At 33.6% G+C, this 19,457-nt stretch overlaps 1 protein-coding gene across 1 annotated transcript in view; it reads right to left on the bottom strand.

Annotated features, from left to right (window-relative positions):
* Positions 1-19,457, bottom strand: part of DIXDC1 (Dixin) — an 84,911-nt gene that overhangs the window by 17,252 nt on the left and 48,202 nt on the right. The window contains exons 4-6 of the mRNA XM_012942195.2: positions 15,438-15,563; positions 13,863-14,020; positions 11,108-11,475 (exon numbers count right to left, since the gene is read on the bottom strand). Coding sequence (XP_012797649.1) covers positions 11,108-11,475; positions 13,863-14,020; positions 15,438-15,563 — 652 coding nt within the window. The remainder of the gene's footprint in view (positions 1-11,107; positions 11,476-13,862; positions 14,021-15,437; positions 15,564-19,457) is intronic.

Genomic DNA, 19,457 nt, shown 5'->3' with positions numbered 1-19,457 from the left:
AGGCTCACAACGGTGTTAATGTCTAACTTCAACCAATCCACGAAATTACGCCACCGTATATAATTGTCTGATAGGTCCTGGGTTCGAATCTCGTGAGGGGAGGGGTAGCAAATGCGCACTACTGAGAAGTCCCATACTAGGACGAAACGGTCATCCAGTGCTTTCAAGTTTTCCGTGGTGGTCTAGCTTCAATTGAATCATGATTTCAACTATTGAAATTACAAATATCTTCACAAAACCTCTTCTGAAAATATATATGTGTATATAAATTTACTTCTTGTTTAGACAAATTGTAATATTGGAAAATAGTAGTTTCTTTTATACACTAACAATGTATGATATAGATAATTGTTTACCGTTGCCAAGATGTATTTGAATTAAACCTTTTGTTGATGCAGTCTCATTCTATTCAGTCACATTTATACACAAACTATTTATTCTAAAATACCCATATCAAAATGTTTATAACAAGGGAATTCTCAGAGGGTGGATTTATACCAACGAAAACTAATCAAAACTCAATCTTTGATAGTAACAATGGGGTACTTTGAACCCTTACTAATACTGATATCAATATATCATATCTATTAAATAATATGGTAAAAATTTGGACTCAACAACTCAATGGATAACGCGTAAGGCTTTTGAAGTGAAAGATTTCTGAGTTCGATTTCCAGTGTAGATACATCTAACTGACGAACAAGAAATAAGACGGAATGAACATTCTTGATTCTGTTGTTACCAAAGATTCATTTACTCCAAGAAAAATAATTAATATTAATTAATTTGTATATTTCTATCTGATTGATATTGATATGGTGGACACAGAGGAGTTGGAAAACCCTGATTCAAACATGGTCTCCAGGATCCTGAATGAGCAAATGGCGTATGAACCAATAGTTGGTAACTGGCTACCATGTGACTGTATCTCCTAACGTCGCTTCATTGCCTTGTGGATTAGACCATTACGTCGAACACTCTGGATGGGTCTTCCTGAGAAAACCACCTGTTTCTGTTTGGGCACCGGAGCAGTATCGTAGCTCACACACACACATATCAAGTAACTTGTGTGACGTATATCTACTTGGTGCTTCGTTGTATCAATGTTTATGTGTTTAAATAATAATGATTATTATAATAATTAATTCAATGATAGAACATGAATAATTCCATATATACATTGGGTTAAATTAAGCCATTTGGCATTTCACACCATTTATATGATTAATCTTTCAAATATTGAAAATGTTCACATAAACTATGTGTAGTATGTATCTATATATAGGCGAAAATACATAAAGGATTGAAGAAGAAAAAAAGAACACCTCTGATTTCGATTGATTTCTTATTCGAATCAATCAAAGATTCATGATCAATATTGTATTGTGCAGACATAAACACCGAACAAGTTCGGTTGATCTAATTACAGACAATAATATTATTATTGTTTCATTTACCAAGTGTAAGTCCGTGGAAGCTAGACCTTAAATATGCAGTCTTAGAAATATTGCTCGCATCTGCTGGGATCACTGGGTAAGAAATAGTGAGGTAAGACGCAAAGTATTAGGGAATGATGGTAAATCACCTGATAAGATTGCAAATTTTCATCGACTGAAATGGTTGAGCCACGTGTTACGTATGCCTGGACACCGATTACCACGACACGCAATGATGACTAGTGTTGAGGATGGTTGGAAGCAAGTTAGGGGTGGCCAAATGAAAACATGGCACCAGTACTTGAAATCACTAATTTCCAGTTTGAGCCATGATGGAAGATGCAGACTACTTGTTTGGGGTCCGTGTGACTATCGTATTCAATGCTTGGTGACTCTGTGTGACATGGCTGGGAATCGATCAGAATGGCGTCGGTGTATACACTCTCTGTCTTCCCGCAAACAGTGAGATTAAAATTGCTTAATATCTTTGTTCTATCTCGTTTGTGCTAATGTGGTATGGTAACTTTGATGGATGTATATATGTGCCAGGTCCTATATCGTAACTGAATGAGTGACTGAAATGTACAGGCTAGTGATATTGAACAGGTAGACATAGAAAGGGTTCAGTATAATAACTTCTTTTAGTGACTTAATATTCGATGTTGGATAGTTGAAGAGTGTCACCAAAAAGTATTGTTTACTTCAATATTCATACTAACTAGCAATTGTTTTCAAATAGTCTTCGTAACTGCAAAGGAACCAATACCCCACCTATGTATTTAGTACTGGGTATGTTGCTTAATATAATGATCAGAGATGTTATCACTGAACTATTTAATTTTCATATGAATTCATCCCAAATAATGATCACTTCCGTACAGGGTTGTGAAGATTATTAGGTTTTTAATTACGATCATGAATCGATAGATGTGAGACCACCATTGAAAACCTGAAACTACTAGACAACCGTTTCACCCTATTGTGAGACTCCTCAGCGGTAGTGCGCATCCACGATCCCGCTCGGGGGATTCGAACACTCTAGTGATGATTACCATGTACTCGCTAATGAATAACTTCATGAGGGAATTCTCGAGTAGAGACAGGTATCTATCTCAGTATAATGGAAGATGGTCGCGTAAATTCCGTGGATTGGTTGAGGTTGAACATTAACACCGTTAGATACCGGCTCTGTGGTCTAAAGGTTAAGCGCTCGCGCGCGAGACTGAAGGCGCTGGGTTAGAATCCGGCGAGCGAGATCGTGGAGGTTTTCAATGGTGACCTAAAATCAATCGGTTGATGATCTCAATGAAAAATGATCACTCTATTGTCAATCACTTAAATGTAGAGAAGCTTTGTACTTTGTTGATTATAGGTAATCTCTAAAATATCATTTTGATGCAAATTGTTGTTGTCAGTTTTACCATTCATATGATATATCCCATATTCTCTTTAAAAACTACAAAGATACGGTATCATTTGTTAGTGGTTAAATATGGCTCATTAAATTGTATTAACTTAAATTGATAGAATTTATTTTAGCAATAGCGAGAAAGTGGAAGCAGATAGAATGTACTATGAAGAAATATCAAAACAACATTGTTGATGATCAAGAAAAATCCAAATATAAAGAACATCTGAGTAAACATTCTGTCATTGACATTTCTAACACTAGTCCACTTAAGATATTATGTGGAATATTATGTGAAATATTAGGGGTCAAGTTATTGGTCTAATAGTTAAACTGTTCTCATAGGTTTCAACAATCCTGGATACTGTTAGACAGTACCATATTCAGACGAAAAGGACATCTAATGTTTCCCAGGTTTTAATGTTTTTTATAACTAATAGCACTGCTAAGGAGTCCCATACTAGGACGAAACGGCCATCCAGTGCTTCCAGGTCTTCAATGGTGGTCTAGCTTCAACTGACTCATGATTTTAATCTGTGAAAACTTCTAAAAATCTCTACAAACCTCTTCTGATAATAGCGATGCATCACGTGAATTTCAAACTAATTAGTCTTCATAATACCCTTTCTTAATAAAAGTGATATGGTAAGCCAGACAGAAGTAGCCAAATGAAAAGGTCAATCGATAGGAATCGGAGGTAACCTAAAGGACAAATGTATATTATTGGTTAAAAATGGATTGATTTTCTAAAGACTGGGGTTTGAATGCGTAGCACTTTGTGTCAGTATCCGATTTCGAATAAAACCCATCATAACAAAAGGGGTATAATTAAATAAAAGTAACGAACTTATAAATTGAATAGTATGGATAATGAAATGATTATTTGGAAAAAAATTAGTTCAGGGGTTGTTAAGATTATTTAGTTTTTTTTATTAAGATGTTAGACCCCCGTTGGAAACCTGGAAGCACTGGATGGTCGTTTCGTCCTATTATGGGACTCATCAGCAGTGCAAATCCACGATCCTCATGAGTAAAAGTTTAATTTGCTATTTATGATTTTGATAGATCAAAACATACAATCTGAAAAGATTCTTTACATATAGATTACCTAGTATATTCACAAAGATATATCTACAACGAGATTAATCCACTATACAATGATATCATGTTTTGCAGTTTTCTTGAAATTATAAATCGTTCTAAGTTAGACTACCATCGGAATCCTAAAAGTATTAAATGACTGTATAATCTCATAAATGAATTCCATAGTAGTCTACAATCACAATCGAACCTAGAGTACTCTGTCCTGTAGATGAATGCCTAACCTCTATACAATTAAGCTGGGCATTCAACAGTACTTCTTTCGTATAGAATATTTCAGCTTGAATGAATTAAAGTATCCTAACAACTTCATTCTTTACTTGATAGTTCTAGGATATATATACATATACAAACCATATCATCTAAGTATCATAGAGATAAAGATAAACACAACAACAAAAAACAACACTTACATGGATTCATTGGTTTCTATGATTCTATGATAATTTAATTTCAATAAATGATGTATACAATAAAAATAAAATTTTTGTATTTTTTTTAATAAATATAAATTTTTTTTATATTTTTTATTTTTTATCAAATTAAATTGATTAGTCTTGTTGCTATGCAATAGATAATGATCATCATTATCAACATGATTATATCGATTAGGAGAATAATGTTGTATTAAGGATTCATTATTATTATTATTAATAATAAAGGAATCATTCTTATGTAATAATTCATAATTTATTTTATTCAATGAATTATTAATAGTTAGATCTAATTCTGTTTGATCAAGATCAAGATTAAGATTATGATCCAGATCCAGATCCAGATCATGATCATGATCATTTTGTTTATGATTCATTTTTTTATTATCATTGATTAAACTGTTATTATTATTATTATCATGATATTGATTGATAGATGTTTGTCGATTATTGATTTTATTATTGATTAATGGAATAGATTTATAGTTTGTTGTTGTTGTTGTTGTTGTTATATCAATAGTATTATTATATTGTTTCAATGTATGAAATCGATGATTTGAATTACCCATCGCTACAAATCAATCCCTAATTTGTTTTGTTTTATTTTGAACTAATAATTTATACTAATCATAATGATCATTCCTATAATTGTATATTCCATTATAAAAGTTAAACGAATATCATTAAAGGTAAATGTAATAATCGTGTATTATAAAAGGAGGGAATGATGATAATGATAATGATGATGATGATGATGATGATGATGATGATGATGATGATGATGATGATGATGATGATGATGATGATGATGAATGATGTGTGATGTGATGATGTGTGATGTGTGTGTGTGTGTTGATGATGATGATGATGATGATGATGATGATGATGTGTGATGATGATGATGATGATGATGATGATGATGATGATGATGATGATGATGATGATGATGATGATGATGATGATGATGATGATGATGATGATGATGATGATGATGATGATGATGATGATGTGTGTGTGTGTGTGTGTGTGTGTGTGTGTGTGTGTGTGTGATGATGTGTGTGATGATGATGATGATGATGATGATGATGATGATGATGATGTGATGTGTGTGATGTGTGATGTGTGTGTGTGTGATGATGTGATGATGATGATGATGATGATGATGATGATGATGATGATGATGATGATGATGATGATGATGATGATGATGTGTGTGTGTGTGTGTGTGTGTGTGTGTGTGTGTGTGATGATGATGTGTGTGTGTGTGTGTGTGTGATGTGTGATGATGATGATGATGATGATGATGATGATGATGATGATGATGATGATGATGATGATGATGATGATGATGATGATGATGATGATGATGATGATGATGATGATGATGATGATGATGATGATGATGATGATGATAATGTATTCGATGATTGTTTAATATTGGGATAAATAACCAATCATATTTTCACTAACTAATATTGAGAATCAATTAATCTAAGGTAATATGAACCAATCATAATGAAATGCTAGCTTAACAACACAATAATGAATATCCCTTTTTTTTCATTTAGACTATATATATAGGATGATGAGACTATAATTTATGAATGAAGAACTTTGTCAGACACTAAAGTCACTTCGACAATGTCTACTTACTTAAAATCGGGGTTAAATCAAGGTTATATATAGTAATTTGAAGAATAAACACAATGATTTATAGTTGATGGTTAAGGACTAGGAATTCAATTTGAAGGGTTCGCATTACGAACTAATATCAGCTATAATGTCAAGATGCTATTTGGACGAATGGATGAGTGAATTTCACACCGAGATCTATCACCTGTTATCCTAAATCTGATTGCTTCGTTGTTTATTTGAAGAAATTTTTATGGAGATTGGTTGAATGTGTAGGTTGTATCTGTCACAGTTTCATGTGACTAGATTTTCTTATATGTAAATATACTACACACATGGTAATTATTGTTTATTTTGGTTAGGGTTGTGGAGGTTATTAAGTTTTTGATTGAGGTCATGAACCGATTTACGTTAGACCGCCGTTGAAAACCTGGAAACACTGGATGACCGTTTCGCCCTATTGTGGGACTCCTCAGTGGTAGTGCGCATCTACCATCCCGCTCGCCGGATTTGAACCCAGGGCCTTCAGTCTCGCGCGCCAGCGCTTAACCTCTTGATCACCGATCCGTCATCCAACCCAAAACAATCCACGAAATTGCCCGACCATCTTTCATTATACTGAGGTAGATGCCTGTCTCCACTGGTCATGGAGTTAGCGTTTTCTTAGCAAGGTTGCTTTCTACGGGATGGAGTTGCTGACTCCATGCCCAGTCCTCCTTTTTTTATCCGGTCATGGGACCGGCAGTAACCTTAGAAGTGCTACAGGTCGCATTTCAACATTTGGAGAATATATAGAACTCAAAACAATTGTCAATCAATATCAAAGTCAGAATTTTCAATACGAACTCCAATATAATCCTACTGTATGGACCTAAAACTTGGACAACCATCACAACTATGATCAGAAATGTACAACTATTTCTAAACGGTCATCTATATAAGTTATTCAATGTCCGTTGACCGGATACCATCAGCAACAACCTACTATGGGAAATATTAAACCAACTTCCAAATGAAGAGCAAATTAGGAAAAGACATACATCACGAGGCAAGTATTAACTTGTAATCCTGAAGGGGAAAGGAAAAATGGGTGACAAAAGGACATAATGAGTCTAGAATTGGAAGCAGACATCAAAAGAATAAGTAGCAGTAAGAAACAACCGGAAAAGATTGTCCGGTACAGAGTTGGATGGAGAATGCTAATGGGAGATCTATGCTTCTCCACGAGGAGTAACAGGCGTAGATAAGTAAGTAATGGTGATCATGCGTCCAGTAGTGATTAATTTTGAGAAGTGGTTCTCAGAGTTCTAGTAGAAAGTTGTGACTTGTAGATTTCGACTATGTTGAAAGCGAGACAATTAAGCTTGTAAGACGTTGAACAATGGGCGCTCAATATCATGAATCAATTAGTTAATTAGTTACATTCTGGATTATGTGAATAACTGAATTTAATTGAATTATCCTAAGAGAAATTATAGGAGACTATAGTTTCTTCAAGAATTTACAAATGAATTTATTTGAAGTGAGTTTACATTTCGACTCTACAGCTAACTGATATACTTTTTTCTACGTAAAGGCAAGTGAATTTATGTTTAGCACATAGGAATAATGAAGGTTCAGTGATTGAACCATTCAATTATTAACAGCTAACTCTTTGCTTTAAAAACCGTAATACACACTTGTTTCAGCAAACAGATAGTATCATCACTCGCTAAACAAAAATTGTACCTTAAATAGAAGTGAAACTTGATTTCTGACACAATGATCCATATTGCTAATAGTTTTCAAATTTGGTTAACATTATACCTAGTAACAATATCTTCGAATGATATTCGTTTATATTAAAGTAAAAGTGATTGTATGATGACAACAAACATTATGAATCAATATATTTTCAGAATCATCTAAGCTACTCAACATGGTGGAGGTTTAGTTTATGCATGGTTATCGATTTTTTTTATTCAATCGGTTTTTCTACCGTTAAGTACTAGGTTGTTGTAGTGTGATGTGTGTGCTACTTATATTGACATAAGCAGTATATGACCTTAGTCATGAACGGAATGTCTGGCAGCAGAGAGACAAGAGAATCTTTGATTTAATTTCTAAGGTGAAATATATAAGTTTCATCGAAATCACGAACTAATCAATATTAGACCACCATTGGAAACCTAGAATCACTGAACGCCCATTTTGTCTTAACATGAAGCTTCTCAGTAGTACGCAACCACGATCCCGTGAACAGGGATCGAACCCAGAATCTTCAGTTTCTTGCGTAAAAGCTTAACTTCTAGACCTTTAGAGAAATCTCTGCAACCCCATATTAGAATATATATGAATTTAAAAAGGGAAACGGATGATACCTCACCTCTTGACTCTCTCCTAACTAATTTACATTGATAGTACTTTCATTATCGTTAACTGACATATTAGATAAAGGATACCTGAGCACTGATCACCACGTCTCGCAATACTGATTATTGTTGATGATGGTTAGAAGAAAGTTAGGGGTGGCCAAACCAAAACGTGGCATCAGTCCACAAATTCACTAACATCTAGTCTGAGCCTTGTTGGTAAATGCAGACTACTTGGTTAGGGTCAGTATGACTATCGTAACTATGGTAACTCTGTGTGACATGACTCAGAATCTATCATAATGGCGTAGGTGTATACACCATTTTTCTTTTCTTAAACTATGAGATTAAAATAGCTTCATATCTTTCTTTCTACGAACTAATTCTTTCTTCCTGTACTATATCTTTATATGCAGTCTTTCTTGTATATATTACCACCATTGAAATAATGACTTCTATGAATTTGGTGTTAACCTTGTTGTACCAATGAGGTATGGCAACTTGGACCGGTACATATATGTGCCTGGTCCTACGTTGTAGCTGACTGACTGGTTGATTCACCTAGATTTTGTGCTAACTGGCATTCATCAGTTAAGAGTACCTGAAACCTTCAGGGAATTAATACTCCTTATATCATTGAAACCTACAATAACCAGTTCTATATTGTGAGATGTTACCAATGAGTCATTCGAACAGCGACTGACTTTCTGTAGAACTGAGATATTAACATTAGTCAGTCAATGAGTGTTAATAAATCAATGTAAATGAAAATATTGTGGTCAGTGGTCACAACATTACTAAATATTCAATCAGTTATATATTTAACAGTTTCTGGTGTTTAAATTATCAATAATTTTGATGGAGTTTTGTTCTGTGAGCTGGATGGTTTGGTCGTGGAGCTTTCATCGTTATTCTGAATGACCTCATCAGCACAAACTTCACCTAGAAGTGAAGTGTTCGAATTTCTCCACATATGGTTCACAACTTGTCCTGTGCACCTCGATGTCGATTGCTTCTTGTTGATTTTAAACCTGTTATTGTTTACTTCTTTGTTTTGGTTGTATCTCTCGATGGGAGATATCAAAGAGCAAAGCTGCATCAAAATTATCCACCTGAACTACATATCTTCTCCGCCATCTCAATTATCAATGATAAGTAAATATAATAGTGCAAACCCACTAAACATTATTTTGTACGGAATCATCAAGGTTGAACAACGTAATGTTCCTATGTATGTAGTAATATGACAAAAACTGATTATAATGTAAAATGTAAAAGATCACATCTATATTTATAGTTAGGAAATAGCCGTTCTAGGTATACTACATACAAAAAATGACAGTAGATTCGTCATTAGGAAGGAACTTAAACACAAAATGTACTTGGACTAGACAATACATAGATTTATAAGCAAAGATAAATGGAAGCTATTTGTGGAATCTAGGACGTGCTTTCCGTCCTCTTTAGGACTCGTCAGCTGGATGTACCTGCATCTCAGAGTTGATGTTCACTCATCAATGGAATGATTCAAGTAAAACAGCACCAAGTGAAGTTAAACTTGACCCCATTGCACAAGCATGTGGCTATCAGGACTCAGTAACTAAGTGGATAACGCGACGGCATTTGAAGTGAATGATACCAGGCTCAAGTTAAAGAATGAACATCAACTCGGAGATGCAGGTACATCCAGCTGATAAGTCACAAATAGGACGAATCATAAATCTTAGATTCCACTGCTAGTCACTATCCATCTAGGCTTATAAAGCTTGTGACTTCAGATAATATCGAGGTAATCCGTACAGTATGCATGCATATCAATAAGAGACTGATCAGTTATAGTCCTAAACATCAATGCAAAGATTTAAATAAACAATACCAAGTGAATTTCATATATAGATTATCCTAGGTTTGTTCCACTACAAGCTAAAAGAAACCTTGTTTTAGTCACTTCAAACTATATAGTACTCAGATACAATAATAGAAGAAACATATATATTGCATAATACTTCTAAAGGAAATGAATACTTTGAGAAATTTTATAAATAAATACATGATCAATGAAACAGAACAAAAGAAAAAAGAAGTTTTAACTGCAAAACAAAATGTCTCTGTTTCTGGCTACCAGGATGCGAACCTGGATTAGTGCGGCCACAACGTAATGTCATAGCCACTAGATGTGATACATGTAGAGAAATATTGAGGTTCAAGTTATATAGATGATATGATGATTACATTTGATAAATGTACATAAAGCTTTACTGTTTTACATTTTTATACTCTATGAAATTGCATTCACATCCACCTCCTGTCCATTATCTCTTATATAATTCATATTATTGTAAATATTGGCGTAATTCTTGATTATACATTTATTGAAATTTAGTGTTATACTTTTATTTCTCTATCATTCCATGTTCTGATCTTTTCAAATAGTAATACTTTTCATTGAAATCAAAGTACAATCGAAGTTGAACAACTGTTGAAAACCTGGAAGCATTGACTAGCTGTTTTGTTCAAGTATGAAACTTCCCAACGGTACATATCTACGATCTTTCAACAGAGAGTCAGATACAGGCCTCTCAAGTTTGATTTCCGCTTGCAGTGTCGTAGATATACATTGTTGAAGAGTTCTATACTAGAATGAAACAGCTTTCCAGTACTTCCAGATTATTAACAGTTGAATATTTTCTATTATGTAATATCTATATTTTAAATAATAAAATAAATTTTCATCTTATCTCTTACCTTTTACCATGTATAGATCTAGGTGATAATGGTTCTGAACGTACTCTGTACACTGTACTTTTTGATCTTGGACTTGTAGAATTAGTTAATTCTGATGGAGTTGGTGTTGGTGCTAATGATTGGTGATAAGATGAATAAGGTTGTCGACTATTATCTGTAAAATGATCTATAGAATTTGACCATGGTAAATCAATTGTAGGATAATCTATACCATTTGTAGAATGATGTAATAGATTTTTATGTGAATGATGATTATTTGTTGATAATATTCCATTTTCATGATTACCATTTAATTGTGGAACTGTTTCTGATCGATTTATTGGTGTTCTTCTAGTTGAACTACTTATAGTACTCCATGCTGATGTACGCTGTTCAAATGGGACAAATAAAAAAACTATGATCAACTGCCATTCATATTCACTTGTATGTGTTTATGATTTCTTATATTCAAATGACATCTCTTCTCAGACAAAAAACCTCTTCTGATATTAATTAACATATGTTTACTAGTGACTGTCTCCAAGAGGTATTTCCTGAAGTTCTAGTGAGAAAGAGTGATCAGTGGAGTTCAACTGGGTCTGTTGTGAGATTGTAACTTACTGAAGACAATGGTAGATGTGTTGCTCAATTTCGTGAATCAGTTGATGTTAGATATTAAGGCCATTGGTTGCCGGCCAGCTCAGTGGACTAGAAATTAAGCTCTCGCATGTGAGACTGATAGGTTCTGTGTTTGAATCTCGCGAGTCATGATCGTGAATGCACACTGCTCAGGAGTCCCACAATAAGACGAGGCGGCCGTCCAGTGCTTCCAGTTTTTCCATGGTGGTCTAGCATCAATTGACTCATGATCTCAACTAATAAAATATGTAATACACGAATTCAGCATTTCTACAGAGGAGGAGGAGAAAGACAAATATGAACCACCATGATGCCATAGTGGACGAGAACACAAGTGGGGACAATCAACCATGTTTGAACGCAGAATTACAGAACGTCTTGGTAAAATCTGAGAATCATACAGTTAAATACTTCATTTGTAAAATGTTCATTAATTGCCTCGGACTTCATTGTTCCTTTATTTTCATCCCAATCGTTTTCTATTCTCGTTCTTTCCTCCTCGACCTTCTGCTGCTAGACATTCTATTACTGACTAGCGTTATATACTACTTATGTCCACATAAGTAGCACACACAATGGTACTAATTCAACTTTATAGTAATTAGATTCACGGTATATTGTAAACAATTGCTGAAAGCGTGTAAGTAAGCTCCAATAATAGACGTAATTAAGTAAAACGAATATAAAATGAGTAAGCTTATGATGATAAATGATTAGTGTTTAGTTCAGCAGTTTGCACCATAGACTGGAATAAACTAGGCAACCATTAAAAACACAGAAGTACTGGTAAGCTGTTTTATCTTAGTACTAAACATTCCAAAAACGTATATCCATGACCACATTAGGGATAGCATCACTGACACTTCATAACAATAAAATAGATGTAGTAGCTTCGTTTGAAGCATATATCTGATCTCATTTTTGTTTGATCCTTATAGTGTCAATTATATTCTGTCTATCAAATTACAAGGCAACCGCCTGTCTAACTGACTGACTAATTACATGAAATATGAATTATACAATAATGAATAAGTTTTATGTATGTATATATATCAAGATCAGCAGCATATACCATACTTATATTTGTCAGCATATATAGCATATACCACAGATGTTCACCTATGAATGAGTAGCCAAGAAATGCTTCCTACACATTGTTAGTTTTCTCAATTAAATAACAGGTAAGTCATGAGTTCAACAGGCGTTTATACCAGTAATTAAGTTGAATGACATTGAGACGTAACTACCATCAGTTGGGTTAAAGGTATCTCAATAGTCATTGAATAATTTTTGTGGTTAGCGTTTTTTCTGACGTCAGATGAAGGCGCAGATGCGATGATTGGCAAACCAAGGACAGCGTTCTTACAATTGAAGAACATATGGAACTCAGAACAACTTTCAATCAATATCGAAGTCAAAATCTTCAATACAAACATCAAGATAGTTCTGCTGTACGGTGCGGAAACTTCGAGAACTACTACAACCATCATCAAGAAGGTTCAAGTATTTAAAAATGGTTATCTAAACAGGATACTCAACATCCATAGGCCGGATACCATGAGCAACAGCCTTTTGTGGGAGAGAAAAAACCAGCTTCTAGCTGATAAGGAAATTAAGAAAAGACGTTGTAAGTGGATAGGACAAACATTACACAAATCACCAAACTGGATCACGAGGCAAGCGCTAACTTCGAATCCTGATTGGAAGCAGAAAAGTGGAAGGCCAAAGAATATATTACGTCGGGAAATAGAAGCAGATAAAGAAAGGATGAATAACAATTGGAAAGTGCTGGAAAGTATTGTTTGGGACAGGGTTGAATGGAGTGTGCTGATGAGCAGCCTATTCTTCTCCACGAGGAGTATCGGGCGTAAGTAAGTTATAGTCATTGAATGACCACGTATGATACATTTTAGATATTCTGTAATTTAAACTACATATCAGTAACTACTATTCAATGTGAAAATCTCATCTTCTTCAAGACTGTAGATACATTTGAATGATGAACACTGATTAATATGAAACCTTGGTCAAATACAGCTTCCTGTCAGTTATTTTTTAACTGTATTAGTTACCAACTTATCAACATAAAATACACATATTTCTTTAAAAGTTTGTAAAAAAGAAAACTATTTCTTACACCGTTTGATTCCATTTTATAATCAATATCATTATGATTATGATTATGATTATTTGCAATAAATTTCTTCGGTGTTTTCATATTGGGTTTAGGCAAAAAATAATCATTAATCGCAATCAATAATTCAAGTACAGTATCTTTATCCCCTTCCATGATATCTGTAATAAGATTTTTTTAGAAAAAGAAAAGAGATAGTAGATTACAACTGATATGAAACACAAGAAAACCAAATGTGTATTTCATTATAATAGATTTATACAGGTTGTTAAGTTTGTTTTAGATTGTTCATATTCACTTCGCCTTCATTCTTTTGCGTATCGTTTTATACTACTTATTTATATTCAGTAAACAGTTGTATTACCAGCAATTTTTTAAACCTATGTTGAAATCCCGGTTTACATACATTTATGACGTTTATTGTATTTACCATTGTATTTACTTTATCTTAATCACTGTAGCAGTTATCTAAAGTTTTGTGCATTTGTTTTGCTCTTGTCTCGGGTTTAGCTTGCTGATAAACTGTTAAAACAGATATTAGCTATCTTTTGTACTATGGTACGTTGTAATTATTCTTTATGCTATCGTTAAAGGAAGCTTTTTAATTTCATATAAAGGACGCGTTAAACACCACAAACACATCACAACTTCAGGTTTGTAACTCATTTTCTGTGATATTCAGTTACATTTTAAAAGGCTTTTGAGTAACTAATTAACTACAGCTATAGGAATTATTATCCCCAATTCATTGTCAGTTGATTGCTTTCAGTCCCTCTTAACCATAACCACTTTTGGCTCTTATTTTTCATTTTTTGTTGCGATGCTGTCCAGTATGCCTGTATATAAACCACGTCCGTTTGACATATATGTATATCTTAAACGTTTGTTGCTAACTCTCAAATTGAAGACTGAACATAGAATGGAGCTTGCAAATAACAAGATAATAGGAATTTCATTCCATCTACTCAAGGTCAGTAGTACTGGCTGAACGTGTAATTTCGGTCAATTTGAAGAGACTAGGCTGTCAACGAAGCAGGAAGTGAAGAATAGAATAGATTAAAATTAAGGTTCTGATTGTTACCTTGGTCCACGATATGTTTCGGTGAGTCAAAAGACATTACAGCTTTATATTATAATAGACGATGCTCACTCTCCAGAGATTCTAACTCAAGCAACTCCTTAAAATATAACTTTACCATTTTCTTATATGCAATCCTAGAAGTGAGGATGGAATGTAAACTATGATATGCCGTACAAAACTCTTGAGACTGTTTGCTGTCCTATGATTACATGGTAATTTAAATGCAAGTATTGGCCAGTTATCAATCTGGCCTTGATTGTCGCCTGTCACCCTAGCAACATTCAGTATTGCATAAATTTAAGACATTGTTACTTCATTTTGGCAATAAATAGTTTTAAAAACAGTCATAATCGTTATTATTTCCAAAGTAGTTGACTTCGTCATGATTTAGGTATGAATCCCATAATCTCCTAAACAATTTAAACCAGTTACTCAAATGTACTACTGTTATGATAAATAAGTAGGCAGTTATAATACTAATAAAATTTATCACTCACCTTCAGGTTGAATATTATTGATTTTTACATTCAAACGTCTTAAAACGCTAAACACTTCATGAATATTGTGTAAACGTTCCACAGTTGTAATTGGCTGTAGAAGTAACCCATCAATTTTAATTCGACCTTAAGTAAGTTGGTGAAAACAGTTAAAATTATAAGAGGATGAATAAGTCAATACAAAATGATAATGAAAGTCACTGTTTTCAGTTATCATTACTGTGGTTAATAAACGAAACAAAACAATTTTCAAATATGCCATAAGCATTTTGTGAGGTTCTTCCTGTTTTCAATACTAATGACTGCAAATTATCAGTCACTTCTTGACATTGACTTAATATTACCATTAAGCTATGAACATCAAAAAGCAAGCTATATCATGGGATCCTCAAAGTAAAATGAAAAGGAAAAAACCAAAGGATCCATTGCGCTGTGAATCCCAAGCAGATATAAAAAGATTCAATGGCATTTGGTAATAACTTGAAATGAGAATCCATGAAACAAGTGAATGGAAAGTCCTAGTCGGTGTCCTATGCTCCATTAGAGTAACGAGTGTCAGTAAATGAATATGTTTCCTATGCAAAGTTTAATAATGGCTAGAAGTAGAATCCAAGAAGTACATTCCTTTCTGTTAAAATCTCGTCGGTGTATATCCCATCACCATTACAAAGGAATTAGAACTCATTATTGTTACACAAAACATTGGTCCATTGACTCAGCAGTGAGAGGTACTTGATTCATCATCAAATAACTTTTTTTATTTCTGTTAACATGGTACATCTGAAAATTCATTCCAACACTAATGACACAAGATATATATAAACTATTGATATCAAATATCAGTAGTGAAAAAGTCGATGTGGCAATATGGTCAATTTTCATTCAAAGCACAGAATAATTTTTCTTAGTTGAAAAGACACTCTAACTCTTTATTTAATATTTTGTATCAGGATGGAGTTCCTTGAATCTTCACGAAAATTATGCTATCAGTGTGATTTATTGAGATTTCACCCGATCTTACAATCTGAAACATTATGACTGAGTTATTTAAGCTGCTACTGATCTGAGATATCTACACTGATAAGTGACTGGGTAGCAACTAATATCGTCGCTTGCAAACACATTAAACAATACAAACTCTACCAAGTCAATTACACTGGTAGCGAAATTGGAACTCGACTGACAGAATCCAATCAGCAACAAATAACTATTAGAAATTTCACAGATTGAAATCATGAGTCAATCGAAGCTAGACTACTATGGAAAACCTGGAAGCACTGGACGGCCCTTTCGTCCTAGTACGGGACTCCTCAACAGTGCACATCCACGATCCCGCTCAAGGGATTCCAACTCAGGACCTATCAGTCTCTCTCCAGGTGCCTAACCAACTAGAACAGTGAGCCAGCATCCAACGGTGTTAATGTCTAACTCCAAACAATCCAAGAAGTTGTGTTTCAATTGACTTATGATTTCAATCAGTGAAATTTCTAAAAAATCTCCACAAAACCCCTTCTGAAAATAACTATTAGCTATCGATACATCATCAATACATCATTTATCACGATGGCAACAATAATATTACTTAATAGTAATATCTGACAAGAGAGTAACTCGGATTAGTAATAATTTGGCAAATAAACGCAATTATCTCATATATTTGTGTATGTATATGTAGATGCGTGAGTGTAGTACACTTATGACCATTTGGATAGTATCATGTCGTTTATATCGGTAGAAAAAAAACACACAACAACAAATTATTGAACCTGTGTGTATGCAATACAATGAATAGTAACCATCATCAATAAATATGGTTATGATCCAATAAAGATAAGAAATTCTTTTAGATGATTATTATCTATCAATATTGAATACATGTCAACTGATCATGCATGTAAACCACATCATAATATACTACTAACAGTAGTATTACTGTCATAATAGTAGTGTTATGATTAAAATAATTGATTTACAGAATACCAGTTTATTGTATGTTAAAGTGTAAGCAAAAAGAACTGGAACTAGCAAAAACACACAGTTCAGTAGTTTAATTTACTGAGAAAAATATGCGCCGTACTCTCAAGAGGAACATTAGCTACAATGTACGCCCTATGTTGAATATAATCAGCAGTCTAGTCCAACAAGTCGAAAGGATGACAAGGAAGAAATGGTAATAAATACCAGGGAAAGGTAACCATCAACCCTTCTCGAGAGTGCTTACTTTCATGTGTATGTCAAGAAGTGCATGAACGAAAGTCTTTGTACCAGTGATATATATGTAATGCCTAAGATACAGTCAGTTGTAAGAAATACGTTTGAAAGGAGTGGTGACCATCTACACATCAAGACTTGAGGATTCTTACGGTTTCCTTACGAAATCACATCCATACGGTAGGTTCTTGAGTTTGGATAAATGAATTTTAATCCGAAAGTTGATGACTGAAACATCATACAATCAATATTCGAAATGAGCTACTGTGATTGCCAGATTTAAATGATTCCGTACTTACAATAATGATGATCAGTTTTTTGTTATTTTTATACAGTTGCTTCACAGTTCAAATCTATCTGTATCTATGTATAAACTAATCATAGGATATTACATTTAATCAATAATAATTTCAATGGACGTCCAATGTTTCCAGGTTTTCCATGGTGGTCTAACTTCAACTGACTCATGATCTTAACCATTGAAATTACTATAATATCTACAAAACCCCTTCTGAGATTCATCAATAATAGTCACTTATATTATGTATTGTTTTCATAATCTCACCTACAGGTTTGTTAATGGCATGACAACTATTTATTAAAAAAAAACTGTTTTATCGGAAAAATGTCGGATCTACATTCTAACAGAATTGGAAAAAATGCACATTTTGTTTCATCTATGGATCATTTCACTGAATACATATTTACACATAGTAAAATGTTTTTCGAAATGAAATTCTTTCAACTAATTTCATGATTCATAAATGACATTTATTTATAAAATAATTAAGATTAATTCTCAATCAATCTGTAAGATTTTAGTATTTTAGTCATGTATCTAACTCCGATTCGATTGTATGAATGATTGTTATTAAGTTAGTGAAATATACATCCCAACTATCCTCTTATAGAATCAATAAGAACAATAGGAATAGTAACGGGGCAGATTTGTATGCATATAGCAGCTAGACTACAGGCGCACGTCATCACATTCAGCCTCTTATATAATCATAATCGACTTCAATCATGTTACTGAATACTTACATTACTTATTTATGCCTGTTACTCCTAACAGAGCATAGGCCGGTGTTAGTGAATAACAAAAATTAATAAGTTAAGTATGGGAATGAATTTTTGATTATGTATATTTCATACAATTATTGATCTAGACTGACGATTAAAGAAACGAAGCGAAATGAAATGATGTACGGTGGAGAAGGTGTGTAAGTCAACTCGACTTATTTATAGTCAAGCAAAAATGAATTAAAGACACATGATGAATAAAGTAAGTAATGGTTGAGAAAATTTGTACCTCAGGTGGATGATTTTGATGGAGTTTTGTTCTCTGAACTGGATGGTTTGGTCGTGGAACTTTCATCGTTCAGAAGAACGTTATCATCAGCATAAACTTCAGGTAGAAGCTGATGATGTCGTACAGAAGAACGTTAAAAGCTCCATGACCAAACCATCGAGCTCAGAGAACAAAGGTCGATCAAAGATATGTAATACACGCATACACGATCGTATAAAAACACTCATAATTAATAAGCAAATAAGTGACAAGGTCAAAGTGTAAGCTTAAGATGAATGAATGAATGAATGGGTCTGTTCAGAAATTAGAATAATCTATGTGTGCTTAACATAATGTCAGCCACTACAAGATAATAAACAAGATTCTACTTGTTAATATACATTAACAGTACATTCATAAACTTGAAAATGTGAAGCCTTCGATACTAGGTCTTGACAGTTTAATGATACTTTATTCATTAATATACATAAAGATCTTGATTCAAGTCTGGAATAGTA

This window comes from Schistosoma haematobium, chromosome 7, assembly GCF_000699445.3.
Source record: "Schistosoma haematobium chromosome 7, whole genome shotgun sequence".
NCBI classification, from domain to species: Eukaryota; Metazoa; Platyhelminthes; class Trematoda; order Strigeidida; family Schistosomatidae; genus Schistosoma; species Schistosoma haematobium.
Note: the sequence above shows the minus strand (reverse complement) of the source record. Positions and strands in the feature narration are given on the sequence as shown.